This window comes from Hakea prostrata, chromosome 2 (assembly GCF_041222555.1).
Source record: "Hakea prostrata isolate BN-2017 chromosome 2, UWA_Hpros_2, whole genome shotgun sequence".
Lineage (NCBI taxonomy): Eukaryota > Viridiplantae > Streptophyta > Magnoliopsida > Proteales > Proteaceae > Hakea > Hakea prostrata.
In genome coordinates, this window is record NC_142601.1 from 50739672 (window position 1) to 50756580 (window position 16909).

At 40.8% G+C, this 16909-nt stretch overlaps 1 protein-coding gene across 1 annotated transcript in view; it reads right to left on the reverse strand.

The window, feature by feature from the left end:
* Positions 1 to 16909, reverse strand: part of LOC149024732 (uncharacterized) — a 30392-nt gene that overhangs the window by 6280 nt on the left and 7203 nt on the right. Inside the window, exons 2-4 of the mRNA XM_089144934.1 lie at positions 12583 to 12818; positions 11100 to 11784; positions 10112 to 10475 (exon numbers count right to left, since the gene is read on the reverse strand). Of these exons, the coding sequence (XP_089001060.1) occupies positions 10112 to 10475; positions 11100 to 11784; positions 12583 to 12818 (1285 nt within the window). The remainder of the gene's footprint in view (positions 1 to 10111; positions 10476 to 11099; positions 11785 to 12582; positions 12819 to 16909) is intronic.

The following is a 16909-nucleotide window of genomic DNA, read 5'->3' on the forward strand; positions in this document are numbered from 1 at the left end:
TCCTCAAGCGTGAGTTATCTTTGTTGGATCTGTTATTTCAAAAGGAATGAAAGGTTAACACCAGACTTTCTTAGTGCTGGAGCATATAAAGATGAAAACCCAAAGGTGTTACAACTTAGTGACTTACAACTAATCAACACATAATAATTGATATTATTTCCTTGTAAAAATTTAATATGTTTAGAATGCATAAAGCACTTGTGTTTACTAGCTAGGATTCACACCACGGTGGCATATCTCGTCATAGGTACAGGGCCTCTTCATCTGAAAGTTACTCTAGAGGACCCCCTGGCCTCCACCACCGGGTCAGACAGACATGGACATGGCCGGTTTGGCAAACTCGATGAGATCCATGAGCTTGGATGGCATGGAGACTATGGGATCTGCACAATACAGGGCTTATGGCTATGGTTCTAGATATGGCGGAGCAGATCGTGGTTCATCTGTTGATTCCAATAGCATCTCTGCATATGGGTATGGGGATGGATCAAGTCCATCATTTATTGACTCCATCTTTATATATCCATCAAGACCAACAGAACTAGTTATGCCAGTTCTACAACCAGGTTAAGGTCCATGGCCGTATGACACATTCCCTAGGGTAAGCTATATAATTTATGTTGATGATGCTAAATATAAAAGGGTAGTGACGACCTAGATGGATAAATATACACATAGCATGACATGGCCCGCTTTTTTTCCAGTAAACAGGATACTCCTCCACGACTCAAGGGATGGATCCAACCCAACATAGTAGCTTTTATTAGATTAGACTAGGTCTCATTCATTGTGTACTGTTATTGTGGATTTCAGATATCTTGTATGATGTATCTTATTCATTCATTCATTATAATTTTTAAACAAGTATTGAGTTCTACACTTCTACTTGTATATTGAATTCTATTCGTTCTTGTATTTATTGTTGCATTCTATGAAAATTTCAGTGTTATCTTGCATAATTTTCATATTTACATTAATGAAAATGCATATTTTAGAGTTTCAATTTTGCCCACATGTAGCAGAGTATGTGCAAATCACGAACACCACCTTGGGTTAGATTTTAAGCAAAAATAACAATCAAATTGTGTTTCTTGGCGTCAAATTAAGCTTTACACAGAAAACCAAGCCAAGAAAACACCTAAAATCGATCAAAACAAGGCATCGAAACATGGTACAATTTCACGAAATTTCGGGAAATGAAATGAAATTCCTTACTATGCTTGAAATGTCACTTGGACCAACTCCACTAAGATAGGTCCTACCTCCAAGTGATGTTCGATGATGGAGAAAAAAAGTGGTCAACGAAAGAGCTGTGTACCCCTATTTCTTCTTCTCGCTCACGATCTGTTTTCGTAGTTTCAAATCTACATTATCAAGTTTTCAAGTTGATGGGTGGACAACTAAATTCACTCTTTTTAGAAGATGATGGGAACTCCGCTCCGATGACCTCTGCTTCCCCATCCCCTCTCCCCTCCCCACCACCCCGTCCTTGCAATCCCTCTCCTCCACCATCTAACCACTCAACTATCCCCCCCCCCCATAACTTGGAGTTCTCTTTTCTCCCCATCCACTCCCTGCTCCTCCCCAACTGACTGCAATCTCACTTTCATCTCCCCCCTCTCTGGTGAATTTCTTCCCTTGGTCCACTGCCCCTCATCTGCAACTAAAACTTGCATCCTCCACTGGAATTTGGATATCCTTGGCCAATTTCTAGGCCATTGTCCCCCCCCCCTTGAGCACCATTAAAACCTCTCTCTCTAAACAATGGAAATCCCTTTGGTCTATGGAAACTTTAGCCATCGGCTCAGGATTTTTTTTGTTCAATTTCTCATCTGATGTCTGCAAGACCTGCGCCATTGAAGGCTCCCCTTGGTTTGTGGGGAACTCTCCCATCTGCATCAAAGCCTGGGAGCCTTCCATGCCACTCTGTAGGGTCGACTTCAGCATTATTCCCCTATGGATCAATCTGCCTGGTCTTCCCTTGGAATTCTGGAATCACGAATGTTTGAGTCTTATTAACTCAGCCATAGGATGTCTTTCGTACTGACTTGAAGACTCGTAAGTTGGAAAGACTCTCTTACGCCCGTATCTGAATAGAAGTCTCGGCTTCCAAGCCCCTGCCCCCTACATCTCAATCAAAGACGATCTTGGTCTGCATAACAACTAATCCATCGTTTATGATTGGGTCCCCTCCAGATGTTTTCTTTGCTCTTCTTTTGGTCATGAGCCTCTAGATTGTTCAAGAGTTGTGGAGAATTCAATCTCTGCTCCTGGAATTCTCTCGAAGGTCCCTTCACCCTCGATTGAATGTCCAGTAACATCGACTGTAATTCCTGTCGATTCCTCATCTCCGCAACAGTCCGACTCCTTCATGCTGCTCGCTCACTGATTGCCCCCAATTCTCTTGATCGACAGATTAAAGCAAGTCATAGTTGATGCCATAGGCGACCCTTCGGCTTTGTCTCCTCCAACAAACTTCTTCGTTGGAAAGTTCTTCCGCCGAAAACACAAAAAAAATGTTAAAAATATCAAAAGGTTCTCCGATGGGTCTACTGTCAGTCTGACGCTGAAGTTGCCTGAAAAGTTTGTGAAGCCTAGAACTCCTGCAATTCCTACTCCTTTGAAGCCGCAGTCTGCCATCGTCTCTGTTCTTGCCAATGTTGCCGCTTCCACCACCTCCACTAAAATCCAAAGTAAAGGTGAGATCTTACTAGCACAAAATCTGGGATCTTTGAGCTCCAAACAGGTACCTCTTTCTACTTCTCTTACATGAAAAAAGGATGCTTCGATCAACGGAAACCTGCGTTTGAACATTGAACCCCTACTCCCTTCCCCTGCAAACCTAATCCCTTCTCTTGCTTCGCCTGCTCAACCATAGCCTAAATCCGCAAGACATCCTATTCTCCAATCTCTCTACCCTCAAATAAACCCACTGTTTATCCTAAACCTACCCCATCCCCATCGCCCTCTAATGGGGCTCGTTACCGTAAGCCCAGCCCAATCCTAGCCCACTAACCCTGTTGGCCCATCCTCCCCCACCCACTTAAACTCTAGTCCTCTTAAAAGCCAAAAATCCACCAACCCAAAAACCCCCCCCCCCCCCAATCCTCCCAACTCTTCTAAACCCAAGTCCAAGAAAAAAAATAAAGCCCACGGCCCATCCCAACCAAAAAACCCATCTCCTTTAAACCAAAGCCCAGCCCAAACCAAGATCCCCCCTTTACCTCCTAACCCCATTAACTCCACCACCCTTGGCCCACATCCCCTCACCTTCCTCCCCTAAACTCGCTAAGCACACTCATCCTGTGGGCCCAGCTCTCCCTTTTGAAATTGAACCCACCAACACCAACCCCAACTCTCTCGTCTCTCCCTCCTCGACTTACACCCCTACCCATACCCCTGGCCCCCCTTCCTCCTCCCTCAACCCCTCGGTTGACCCACACCCTGAACCCCTCACCTGAGTCTTTACACTTCCTTTGACACCCCCTCCCCTTGCATTGGGTCCACCATTGACCCTGATTTATTTGAAACCCAATCCCCTCTTTGTTCTACTTTGTGTAAGACTTCCCCCCCCCTTTCTTTTGATGACTCTTCAATCAATTTTAATTTGGTCTCAAATGCCCCCACCCCCAATTGCTCCATTGATACCCCCCCTAAGAAGCCATCATGATACCCTCTCTTGCCCAGTTTTAAATGACTGATATCCTCATTTGGAATGTCAGGGATCTCAATTTGGTTGCTAAACAGGCTGAAATCAAACTCCTCCTCGGGGATTCAAAAACTTTTTTTTGGTGCTCTCATTGAAACCCATGTCCATAATGATAATGCCCTTCGGATTGCCCTCTCTATTTCTCCCTCCTGGTCTTTTCTCTTTAATTCTTCCCCTTCTCACAACGGTCGTATTTGGATTCTTTGAAACACGTCTATCTTCCAAATTCCCTCATTTTCTCCTCTCCACAACTCATGCACTTCTAACTCTTTTCCCCTTCGACCCCCTCTTTCTTCCTTACCATTGTGTATGGTTTCAACCGATCCTCGGACCGTGTTTCCCTTTGGTCTAATCTTCACTCCCTCTCCCCCTCTGTGCTCGGGAAACCCTGGGGAATTGGTGGTGACTTTAACATTGTCCGCTACTCTCATGAGAGAGTTGGACGCTACCAGCCGAACCTTATGGCTGTTGAAGCTTTTAACTCTTGGATTGAGGATGCGAATCTCTTTGACCTCCGTTGGTTTGGCCATCCTTTTACTTGGCAAAACCACCGCAATGGCAAGGCATGTATTGCCTCAAAACTTGACCGCTTCCCTGCCAATGACTCTTAGATCTCCCACTTCCCTGCTTCCCATGCTCACTTCTCCCCCCCCCCCCCCATCTCTCTCTGACCACTCCCCTTGCCACCTCCACCTTCTTGATCTCCCTTCTTTTGGTCTCAAACCTTTCAAATTCTTTGACATGTGGTCTTCTAATTCTTCTTTCCTCCCCACCGTCCAAGCTACCTGGTCCTAACAAGTTTATTGCCATTCCCTCCCTCTTGTGGCTTTCGCCAAAAGCTTCAAAATACCAAGACTGCCCTCCACACTTGGAATTCCTCTACTTTTGGAAACATCTCCTCCCGGACTTCCTCTTACCAGGCTGACCTCTCTAGGGTCCAATCCCTTCTCCAATCTGACCCCCTCAGTCTGTCTCTAGCTGAGGAAGACAAGTCTCTTTCCCTTAATCTTTCCTCCCTTGCCTCCCAGGAAAGTTTCTTTCGCCAAAAATCACGAATTAAATGGCTCGAGCTTGGGGATGCCAACACTGCCTATTTCCATCGCTCTCTTAAAGCTCGCCTCAATTTCAACTCTTTCCCTTGTCTTCTTACTAGTAGTGGGACATGGATTTATGACCCTCCTAGTATCAAGACAGAAGTCACCTCCTTCTTCTCTAGTCTCCTTTCTCCTCCATCCCTTCCCCCTAGGCCTCTTATCCCTCCCTCCACTTTAAACAAGTTTGTCTCCCCTTCTTCCTTTTCTCCAGTCTATTCCTTCCCAAGAGGAAATTACCTCGGCCATCTGTTCCCATAAATCCTATAGGGCCCCAAGTCCTGATGGATTTAGTATGGGATTCTTCCTCGTTGCATAGGATTTCATTGAGGATGACCTCATTCATGCTATTCGCAACTTCTTCTTCAACCCTTCCCAGCTTACCTCCATCAATTAAACTTTTCTCTGTCTTATCCCCAAGAAGCCTGAGGCCTCTTCCCTCTCTAATTTTTGCCCCATCTCCCTCTGTAATCTCCTCTATAAATTCATTTCCAAAACCCTTGCTAATCGGATTAAGTTGGTTATGCCCCCTACTGTGAGCCCCAACCAGTCCGCTTTCATCTCTGGTCAGAGTATCTCTGACAACATCCTCCTATGTGTTGAGATCGTTCGAGGTTTCGATAATTCCTCCCATTCCCTAGTTGCTCTTCTCAAGGTCGACCTCCATAATGCTTTCGATTCCATCCATTGGGACTTCATTAGTGAGGTTCTATCCTCTATGGGTTTTCCACTCTCTTTTGTCCATTGGATTGAAATCTGCATCTCTTCCCCTCACTTCTCCATTATTATCAACGGCTCCCCTGCTGAATTCTTCCCTTCTCGGGTGGGAATTCGTCAAGGGTGTCCGCTCTCTCCCTATCTCTTCACCCTTGCTTTGGAAGACTTGTCCTGTCTCCTTCAATCCAAAACCGACCAGCTTCTCATTTCCCCCATCCCCAAGTGTAAATCCCTCAAGCTCACCCATCTTGCTTTCGCTAATGATCTCATGATCTTCTCCAAAGCTGACCAAACTTCTATTTCTTCCCTTCTCTCTACTCTTTCTTTCTTTGAATCCCTGTCTGGCTTGAAAGTCAATCTTAAGAAATCCACAATCTTCCTCTTGAGTATCTCTGACTCTGCGCGTGCCTCCCTTCTTCAGCTCTCCGAATGTAACCTTAGCTCTTTCCCCGTAACCTATCTAGGCCTTCCCCTCATCCCTAGTAGGCTTACTCGTCCTCATTGTTCTTCTATGCTTGATAACATCTGTGAAAAGCTCCAACTTTGGAAAGACAAACTTCTCTCCTTTGCTGGTAGAGTTGTTCTCATCCGTTCTGTTCTCCAATCCTCTTACCTCTATTGGTGTGGTATCTTCCCTCTCCCCAAATCTACCATCCTGCAATAGAGTCCCTCTTCTCATAGAGTCCCTCTTCTCTGCTTTCCTCTAGAAGGGCCAAGATTTCTCTCGTTTCCTCCACCCTATAAGTTGGGCTACCACTTGCTGGCCTAAATCTATGGGAGGTCTCGATATTTGGAGGATCCATGATGTTAATTTGGCTTGCCTCCTCAAACTCATTTGGAAAATTGCCTCAAAACATGAGTCCATTTGGGGCTCCTAGGTCTACTCTTACTTCCTCAAATCGGATTCTATCTATAACGCCCTCCCCTTCTCCACTTCTTCCTGGATTTGGAAAAAGCTTCCCACCCTTCGACCCCGTGCCCTCTCTGCTATCTCAGTCCAAATCTCCTCCGGGTCCTCCACTGCCTTCTGACTTGACCCCTAGCATCTGATCGGTATCTTATTCCATCTCTTTGGTCCCCGGGCTGTATATATCTCCCGAATCCCAAAAGATATTCCCCTCTCCTCGTTCATCACCAATGGCTCTTGGTCTCCGCTCCCCCACCCGAGTCTCACACAAATCTAGAACTCCCTCCCCCCCCCCCCCTTTGTCTCCCTTTGCTACCGACATCACCATTTAGACCCCTTCCCATACCAAAACCTTCACAACTGCCTCTGCGTGGTACCTCCTCAGAACCCCCTTCCCCCCCCTTCCCCTGTCCCTTGTCCCCTCTTGTTTGGTTTAAAGGCCACATCCCCCGCCACTCTCTCACCCTTTGGAGAACCCTTAACTTGACCCTCCCAACCCAAGCTTTCCTCATCAGTCACCACATCCCTGCAAGCCCCATCTATAGCCTATGTTGGAATGGTATTAAGGACATTGGCCACCTCTTCTTCACCTACCCATTTTCCCATAGACGCTCTTTTGGTTTTGCTCAAGATTGGAATTGGATCCTAAGTAAGTTCTCTGGTTTCACGATTTGCGACCAAGTAGGTAAGCTTGTCTTTGCTGCTACAATTCATCATTTATGGTGGGAGCGCAACATGAGAAGATGGACTCCCAAATCTCAATCCCGAGTCTTAATTTGGAATGCCATCCATTTTGATGTTTCTTCTAGGCTCAGTTTTTCCCCCATCCAAGGAATAGATTGATTATTAGTTCCTGGAGTCTTAGCTCCTCCCTACAGTCGCCTTCTTGACTGGTTGTTGCTCCCCTCTCTCTCCCCTCGTATTCTTTGGTTCAGTTCTTTAATATATTATTTATTCACCCAAAAAAAAAACTAAATTCACTCTTCTTGCTTCTTGGAAGAGCAAGAAGTAGAGTGTGGTTGTCTATTCTAGCGTTGAATCAGAGTACAGAGCTATGGGACAGTTAACCTGTGAATTGATATGGATATGATAGTTGTTGTGTAAGTTGGGATTCAAAGTATCTATTCCTACAGAGCTGTCGTCAAACAATCAGGCAACAATCATATTGCTTCTAATCCTATGTTCCATGAAAGGACAAGGCCATATCAAGATTGACTGTCATTTTTCAGAGAGAAGATACAAAATGGACTATTTCATCCAAGTCATCTCAGGACTAGAGAACAACTTGCAAAGGTGATTACAAAGTCTCTCAGGCTAAACAAGCCTAGGGAGGCACATGCAAATGTAGCTGAACCAACCCGAAGATGAATGGAGGTATGACCCACCTCATCAAATAGGGCTCGGGTCAATTCACTTTTTTTTTATCGCAAGCAAATAGCCAAAGGGCTGATGAAAGAGCGCTCGGTCAAATCCCTATCAATAATAGGTCGGAATGGTGGGGAAGGAGGATAATAGGTCGGAATGGTGGGGAAGGAGGCCCTCCCTACTTCAATGGAAAAGGGGGAATCGCCGTTTCACAGCCAACCCTCTACAACTACCTTTCGCCCTCACGAACGAAGACAGAGAATTGCGTAGAAAGTAAGGAATCATTTAGTTGCCTCTATTGTCGAACTCCTCCCTACTGGTCCTTGATCAATAAGTAACGTGAGGATTGACTTTATTTGTAATAAGCTAGACATTATTAGTATATATGTGTAAGAGACAATGAGAGAGAACATGACGTAACACAATAGGGGCAGTCCCCCTATCGTGTCATGTGAGCTCATTGTCTCTAACAATATGCTCCAGCTTAAGGAGTGTTAGAATAATATTCGAATGAATAAAGGATCACGGAGTTAGTGGTTGGTGCTAACCTGAGAGGATGAGACCACTTTAGTCAAGGGCCCATTGGTCCTTTGGACTAGGAACCCTACTCCCATTCCCTAACCCTTATGCTGTCTTCTCTAACTACTTTGAGAACAAGCTACTACTGCCTCTGGTTCCTTTTCTCTTCTCTTCATTCCCTCTTTCATGTCTTCTCTGTTATGTTATACACGAAAATGAGTAAGAGATACATTGTAAAACTGAAAATATGCCTGAAAATCTGAAACAAGCATAAGGGGCATATTTTCCTTGAATATGACAATTCCTTAGGACTTTGGAGGACAATGGTAAGTTGCCTCGCAGACATGCCTTGCTTCAGAGCCATGACAATATTTCCTGAATTCTGAAACACATTTGCTACTGAAATGAGTCATAAGACTACCAAAACTAATTAAATACTGTAAAACACATGCAGTGACTGCACTTAAAAATTAAAAATATACAATTCCACTAACTTAAAGTGATCCTACATGAAAATTCTGTGTAACATAAAAATGCAGTAGATGGACAAATTGAAACTGATATCTTAGAGTGATTAGAGGTCGATAATTATTGCTACAGCAATAATCTTATGCCGAAGGTCACAGCGATCATAAATGTGGTATAAAAAAAATAAAAAATAAAAAGAACATCAACAGAAAAGTAAACATATACAACAGAGTTTGATTGGTGGGACACAACAACCAGCATAGGATCAAGTACATTAGACTCTAAAACCCAATGGTCCATTACCACCTACCTGTCATGCCACATCAACTCATGTCCAGTAGCCCATAAACTTAAATCGACCTGAAAACGTTATTTTGACCTTATATATATATTTCAGAGTTAAGGGGAAGAACCTTAAGAGGACAGCTTCTAAAGGATCGGATGATGAGCATAACATGTAGTCTGAGATGGAATCAAAGAAGAGGATATTTACAGATTGGGTTTGAACCACTTGGTAAAGTTTTTTTGCTTTTTTTGACAAAGTCCAGACACTAAGGAGCCAAGTAACATCCAACAGAGCAGGAAGGCATAAATTTGAATGCAGATGTCAATAACTTAAAGGACCTTCCAGCTTACATCTTAGCCATGTCAAATATGAAACATGTAATTAAGTGATGGGACTTCTCGAGTGAATCCTAAAGTTTAGTAAATGAGTAAGGTTTTGTAGAGTTGTAGTTATCAAGCAATTGCTTAGACATCACCTAGGCATCCATGTTCTTACATGGGCTGAAGCATACCACACCTTATACACTTCAAAAGTTAACATTGACTTATATTTGTTGTTTTGGTGTTTTTATAGTATGCTTATATTATATCCCATGCTTGTGTATTAAATGTTGGTTTTCTCATAAAAGGCCATAATTAGCATAATAAACTAAATTTCAGAGCCAATCTCAATCAGTTACCCACGAGTTCTCATTTTACCATATATCCAGTAGTTCATTTGTCTCGTAGTCATCTAGTGCTTTTAAAATATTGAACCTATTACTCAAGCTGCAATTTCATTCAAACCTACTCCAATTCAACTTTGTCAACAATGCATAAAGGGTGAGCCCATGCCGAAGGCTTTCACAAAAGCATAGTCCAAGGGCAATTTTCCTAAACAACCTTACCCCAGCAATTTTCAGTGAGAGGCTTTTTTGGTACCTTGACCTTAGGGTACAACTATGGTCCACAAACCACTGTGCTAAGGCCCGCCCCTTTACTTTGTCAATAACTCATGTAAGGCAATTTGAGAAACGTCACATGGAGCATACAGCATGCATCCATACTTACCAAGCTTACTATCGCCATCATCCCTGTTCTCTATTTCATCAACATTCTCCCCAGAAAGCTTAAGTTGGTCACCAAGGTCCTCAAAGCCTTCAAGATGTGAGGTGGCCTCCCCAACAGAATTTGATTCTAAACTTGAGTTTTCAATGCTTCTTTGGAAAGCTGGTTCACGAACTTCAATTCTTGTTTCAACATCCAATATTGCACCACCTGAGTATTCAAAGTCAATTTCCATGGTCCATACCTCATTCATGTCCATGGGAAGAATCCTCATGCTATGGATGAAAGGTGGAAGATTCCCAAGATCCAAGCCATTACATGTTACTCCGCCAATGTAACTAGGGGTCCTCATATTATCCAGTGTTCTCTGTTGACACCAAATAACAAGATTTATCAGCACTATATATGTAACCAGAAATGGTACCATTAAGGGAGCCTTCCCTCAAAAATAAAATAGACATCCCAGTGTCCACCTTACCTACCCACTACATGGCGGGAGAGGCCAACAAGGGAGTCTTCCTTAAATGACCCTAAAATCAGCCCCATTTAATTAACACGCAAAATCTTGGACATTTTCTGAAGCTTTGAAATTATTCAAAGACTAAACTTTGGGTAGTGTGTTCTTAATCATTGAAAATATAAGGTTTAAAATAAATAAATATTGTCATGATGAAGTGGTCAAAATTTTATCAATCTGGACAACCACTCAGTGCAATCATTATTGGAGATCCTATCAGCTGAAAAAACCCAACCAGTCTCTCGGGCATCAGGTTGAAACAGCACATTTTCTGTCATATGGATTCAAGACCCAATAGATGCCATTTCAGTATGCTGCTTTCCTAGGATTGTCATTTTGAAAGGTTAGAAGGGGCACATTTTCCCTTCATGCTACTAAAAGCTTGGAACAAAATTTTGCCCTTCTGCCGCATTCTTCAACTAGAGAATGTAGAAACATATAAGAATATAAGAGAATTAATAGTGGATAGACAACCTGAACCCGGGCTTGTATAGAGCTCTTAATCTCCATATTTCTGTTGACATCGAAAAAAAGACGTGAAATTAATAAATTCCAACAGAGTGTTCCTTCATCAATACCAGACTTTTCATTAGAATCTTCTTCAGAGATGACAGAAAACTGACTTTGGCCACCCGGACAACTTGTTTCTGGATGAAATGATTGCTCCCCATATTCCTCTGAAGAATTAGCAATCTTCTCACTCAAAGAAGCCTTTAAGCCAGAGGCCATGAGTGGATGCTGTGCCTCATGGGACTTCTCACCAGCCTTTCTCTCTTCACGGCCGGATGATGAAGTACTACTTGACTTATTTTCTGAACCACCCCTAGAAGTTTTCCTTGCAATCTTTTTCAGAAGTACTCGCACCTTTGAAGAAGATGCATCTATCTTACTTGTCCGATCTGCCTGTTCTCTGGAAAACCCTGTTGAGGGTTTCATAAACGAAAGATAACCTGCATTTAAGGATGTCACATAATCATGGAACTCTCCACTTAGTTTTGTGTACCAGGCAAGTTTCTCATTATCAGCAGAAGCCGCAAGACGGAGAGATTTACACCATGATTCCTTCTCCCAAGAAGTCTCAAGATAAATGTAAAAAATCCGACTTCCATTGTAAATCACAGCAGACTTGCTTTCCACTTTAATGGGGTACCTTTTAGCCCTACAACACGTGTTAAAATATGAAAGTAAGACACCAGAAGTATAAAATAAAAGAGATGACAGTTGATTGATATACGTAGGCTCCATTTATTTTGGCATAAAATTTTACTAGGAAATATTTCACCCCAAAAAAGTGAACATGTAAATATTTACTTGTTAGAGATTGTTCAAATATTTGCTACTACTTTTTTTTTTTTTTAAAGAAAAACATTAAAGTCTTTTCAACATATAAAATTTTACATTCATGAAGTGGAACTTACCATGGAAAGTTTTCCTAGTAAGATATCATATCTAAATAAACTGCCTTAATAACAAACTGAATGGATTAGTCATGCAAAAGGGAGCATTTTGCCAAAGAATGAGCCAGTGACTTCGAAGAAGCCACCCATAATGCCATATAGAGTTCTTGTAACATAACAAGTAGCATGCCAAGTTGCTGAGGGATACAAATCACAGCATTCCACATGATAGGCATAACCAGTCTACGGCACAACATCAACAGTACCCAATCAAACAAGAGCTTCCAGGCCAGTGATTGAATGAGCTAATCATAAACTTGATAATCTATGCTTATGCACCATATAAACAAGAGTAATCCTCCACGATATCTTGGAAGATATATCATAATATATGGATCAGTAAATGCATCTTGGATTTCAGCAGGACGAATGTCGTACGAACAAGTGAAGACATAAAAATGCAAATGAGTGAAACAGAGAGAGAGAGAGAGAATACTCGACATCCATCTTGGACCGCAGTAGGAATATGAAAAGGCAGATAAAAACGTTAGAAAGGTTACCACTTCCTTGAAGGTAGACTTGAAGCTGAAACAGCTCTTATACTGCAACCCACTAGATGAATTATATCCTGAGAACCATTTGGATCCATCAGGATGAGTGACTGATCCTTAATTTTCGCATGTTTCTTAACAGGGTAAACCTCCAAGATTTCCTTCTTGCTCTTTTGGTCCTTTGGTGCATTGTCCTCTGCATAAACCTTTGGAGCCTTTTCTGATTCTAATATCCAAACAGATCCCTGAATATCATAAAAGCAAACAACTCAATGTCAAATTCAAAGCAGCTTGAGATCTACAAAAGAAAAAGGCCAAAGTAAAAAAGAAACAGAAAATAATTTGTTAGCAGAAAAAGGTGACAGTTCTTGCAGTCCTGTCAGATGTATATCATTCATTGGAGAGATATATGGAAACTATTGAGTAAGCAATGATGTGTGATGATAAATTCCATTTCAATAGATGAATCAATTCAGAGCGTTATCGCTTGACACACTTAAACATGAAATATTAAAGTGTTTAACTTTATTATGCATGACATCACTCCGATGTACAAATAGCAAAAGAAGTAATTCACAAACTCCACATCACTCTACATATCAAAGCATGGTAATTGGTGTATTTACCAAGTAGGTTCCCATGTCATACAACTGATACAGAATTTCTCATATGCTTCCACACATTGTATAGAGTATTGTACTTTGAGGGCTGCTCGATGAATTTGCAATCCACAATGGAAGCTAAAAATCCAAGTTCCAGAAGTTGTAGCAGCCAAAATCACAAACTTGACCAAGACCAATGAGTTCTATTGTGATCTTGAGATCTCGGTTCCAGTTGGGTAAGATTTATAAGCTTGACTGAATCAAGATCTTCGTTGACTTAGGGTATTCATAGGTTTAGCAGGCTATATTGTCTGGGTTCCACGAAACACCAAGATATTACCCATGGTAAAAAATTCGAGGGAAACTCAAGTTTCGACCAGTTGAAAATGGGAAACTTGGGTGGAAACTTGAGAAATTTCGAAGAAACCGAGGACTTTTCCGTACAAGTTTCGACAGGTTTTAGAGAGTATTTTGGGGTGGGATCCTGTATTTAAGCTAATTAGAGTATAAAGAATACATTTGTTGTATTTTGTTAAAAAAATCAATGTAGATATGTCATTCAATGTACATAACATCAATGTAGAGTTGTCCAAAAAGTACATTATAAACTTAACTACTTAAGCACATAACATTCAATATATAATTTCTAACTTCAAAATAGTTGACAATAAAAGGAAAATACAACTTAGTGTTAAAAGGAGTGCCAAGAGTGGATTCATCCTGTGAGCTGAGTAGTACTATACCTATAACATCCTCTCCTCCAACCAACGAACATAGACATCCCATGACATTTTATGCCTATGGTTGTCAAGTTAATCGACAACTGTAACTTTATGAGTCTGGTCATCAATATGCTTAAGATAACCAACCCGAGAGAATACGCACTTTGGATAGGGAAGTCCTGATGGAGGGGGTATTTATCGTGGGTATTTGGGGAAACATGAAATAAACAAAAAAATTGAAAATTAAATTTCCTAGGTTTCCACGAAATTTCCAAGTTTCTACGAAATTTCCCAAGTTTCCACGAAATTTCCCAAGTTTCCCACGAAATTTCCCAAGTTTCCCACGAAATTTGGGAATTTTTTTCCTCATAAACCAGCTAGTCCAACTGGGTCGAACCAAGTTTTGACAGGTTTCGAGGTTTCGACAAGTTTCGACGAAATTTCGAAAGTTTCAATCGAAACTGAGGACTTTTTTCGGTCCTCATGAGTTTCATTTCGCATTTTCCAAAATGGGAAATTTCGGTGGAAATTTCGAAAGTTTCAATCGAAACTGAGGACTTTTTTCGGTCCTCATGAGTTTCATTTCGCATTTTCCAAAATGGGAAATTTCGGTGGAAATTTCACAAGTTTCAAATGAATTTTGTTCTATGATATTACCTAATCTCGGCAAGGTCTCGAACAATGCGCACAAAAATAAATGGAAAGGTCTGGCCAACTACAATCTTCTCAATGATCAAATGCCTATGTATATTTGTACGCTTTGTTCCGTCACAAGGTCGTGGTAGCTTTGTTGTTAGATAAAGTCCAATAGGTGCTTTATCGACCAGCACAGTTCACATACCCACCATGGATCATAGCATTAAACCTTGCCTCCATGCTAGATTGACAACCATAGCTTTCTTCTTTTGCCCCTCCATGTCACTAAGTTAACTAACACAAATGTGTAATAACAAGATGTAGACCTTCTGTCTGAAATGGACCCAGCCCAATCAGCATTCATGAAGAGCCTTCTATTTTTAGTGATAGTGTTTGCAAAATAAAATAACCGCAAGCGCACAGTATCGTGTAGCTAACAGGTCAATCTCAGGGAGATATGCCACCTAGAATTCAACTTCTTAATAGTAATGCGAGAGTGGAATGATTCAAATTTATTAACTAATTAATTAAATTAAAGCGATCCTAATCCATACATCTAATCCAATCGAATTGAGACAAAAAATAAAGCAAATACAACCAACACATAAATAAAAGGCAGGAAAAAATGCAAACAATAAATAAAAAGAAAAGGGAAGTGATCCGAGAGTGTCAGCTCTGGATCGAGGGAAGGGGAGTATAATTATAATGACTTTAACCGTGGACCCTTTGCTGTAACTTACAGTCCACCAATCGGGAGAATGGATATTAAAGAGAGAAAAAAAAGTGCAGAAAGTAAATAACAAAGCAATAAAAGGAAAAGGGAAACCTTAACCAAAGAGGCACGACTGTAGACATCTTTGATCAAGGACCCAAGGGGAAGGGAGAACTGTAAGTAAGTGCAGAAAAATAAATCCTAAATTAAGAATATGGAGGGGTAGATAGAAGTGGGAATGGAGGGGGGAGCGAAGATTATTGAAGAATGTTACTTGCATCTTTGAATCTCCAAAAAAAAATTGAACAAATGATTCAAATCTCAACCAACCCTAACAACCAAATCTAGAATAATCTGGATCTGCAATTGCTAGAACCAGAGAGAAAACGAATCCTCAAACTTGAAACTTGAACTTGAAATTGCATTGATAAAAATAAAGGAAATACACTTGCATAAAATAAATTACACAACTTCAATCTTTCTTGCAAAACATTAAAACCTAAACATTCAATCTAGAACTAGAACCCACAAAGTAATCAAAGAACTAGAGAAAACGTTGAACAAGCTAGAGAGAATAGAAAGTGCAAGACTAAAATGAACTAAAGTGAAAATAAAGTGTAAACTAGACCCAAGAAGGGAGGGTATATTTATAGGAGAAGGAGAATAAAAAAGAGTAAAATAGAAAAGAAAAAGAAAAAGAAAAAAAATAAACAAATAAAGAAAGACCAAATTTGTTAGAAATTCTAACTAGAGAGAGAGAGAGAATGTGTGGAGAAAAAAAATAGAAGTATGTGAAGAGGAAAAGTCGAGAGAAATAATAAATAAAAAAATGAAAATAAAAACTTAACTTTGAGTTACACGTAGAGAAGGTGGAGAAGAAAGAGAGAGTGGAAGAAGGAAAGAAGTGAAAAATATATATATATATATATAAAGTGATTTTAGTTTAATTAAGGAAAAAGAATAAAATAAAATAGTGAAAAAAATAGAAAGTGGGAAGAGAGAGAGAGAGAGAGAGAGAGAGAGAGAAACTAATTAGAGAAATAAATAAAATCTAAAAAAATGAAATCTTCTAAAAAAAAAGAAAATCCTAATCTTTGACTACTTGTGGGCCCCATATATTCTTTCAATTACAATAAAGAAAAATAAAATAAAAAATAATCATAATCTAATTTTATAAGATATTCTGGAGTTGGCCCATAATTGCATCTCTAGAACATCATGCTCCAAATCAGGCCCGCTTACGCACTTGAGAATTTGAACGGACCTCTTGACGAGTAAAATCGCACGTTTCATACCCAAAACTCCAAATATTCCCTCAAGTCTTGAAAATTCATAAAATCTACAAAAACAACATAAAACCCAAGGTAGCTCCACTCTAAGTGTGTAAAATGCATGCTTTATGCCCTAAGATTTCACACATAAATGTGCTCATTCGATAGCACCTGGCATACAGTAGTCCCTCTCCCTAGGGAGAACTTCAAGCATCTGAATATACAGTAAAAACCATCTAGCAACCACTCTTGGTAGCACGCATAAAGTAGCTCACCACTCCAACCTGCATAAATAGTGATGTATGGACAAGTCAAGCAGAGAGAGATCACTTTGCACAACCAATTTAGTACTTCCATGCATCCATAAGAAAAAGACCACAATCTTTACAAAGT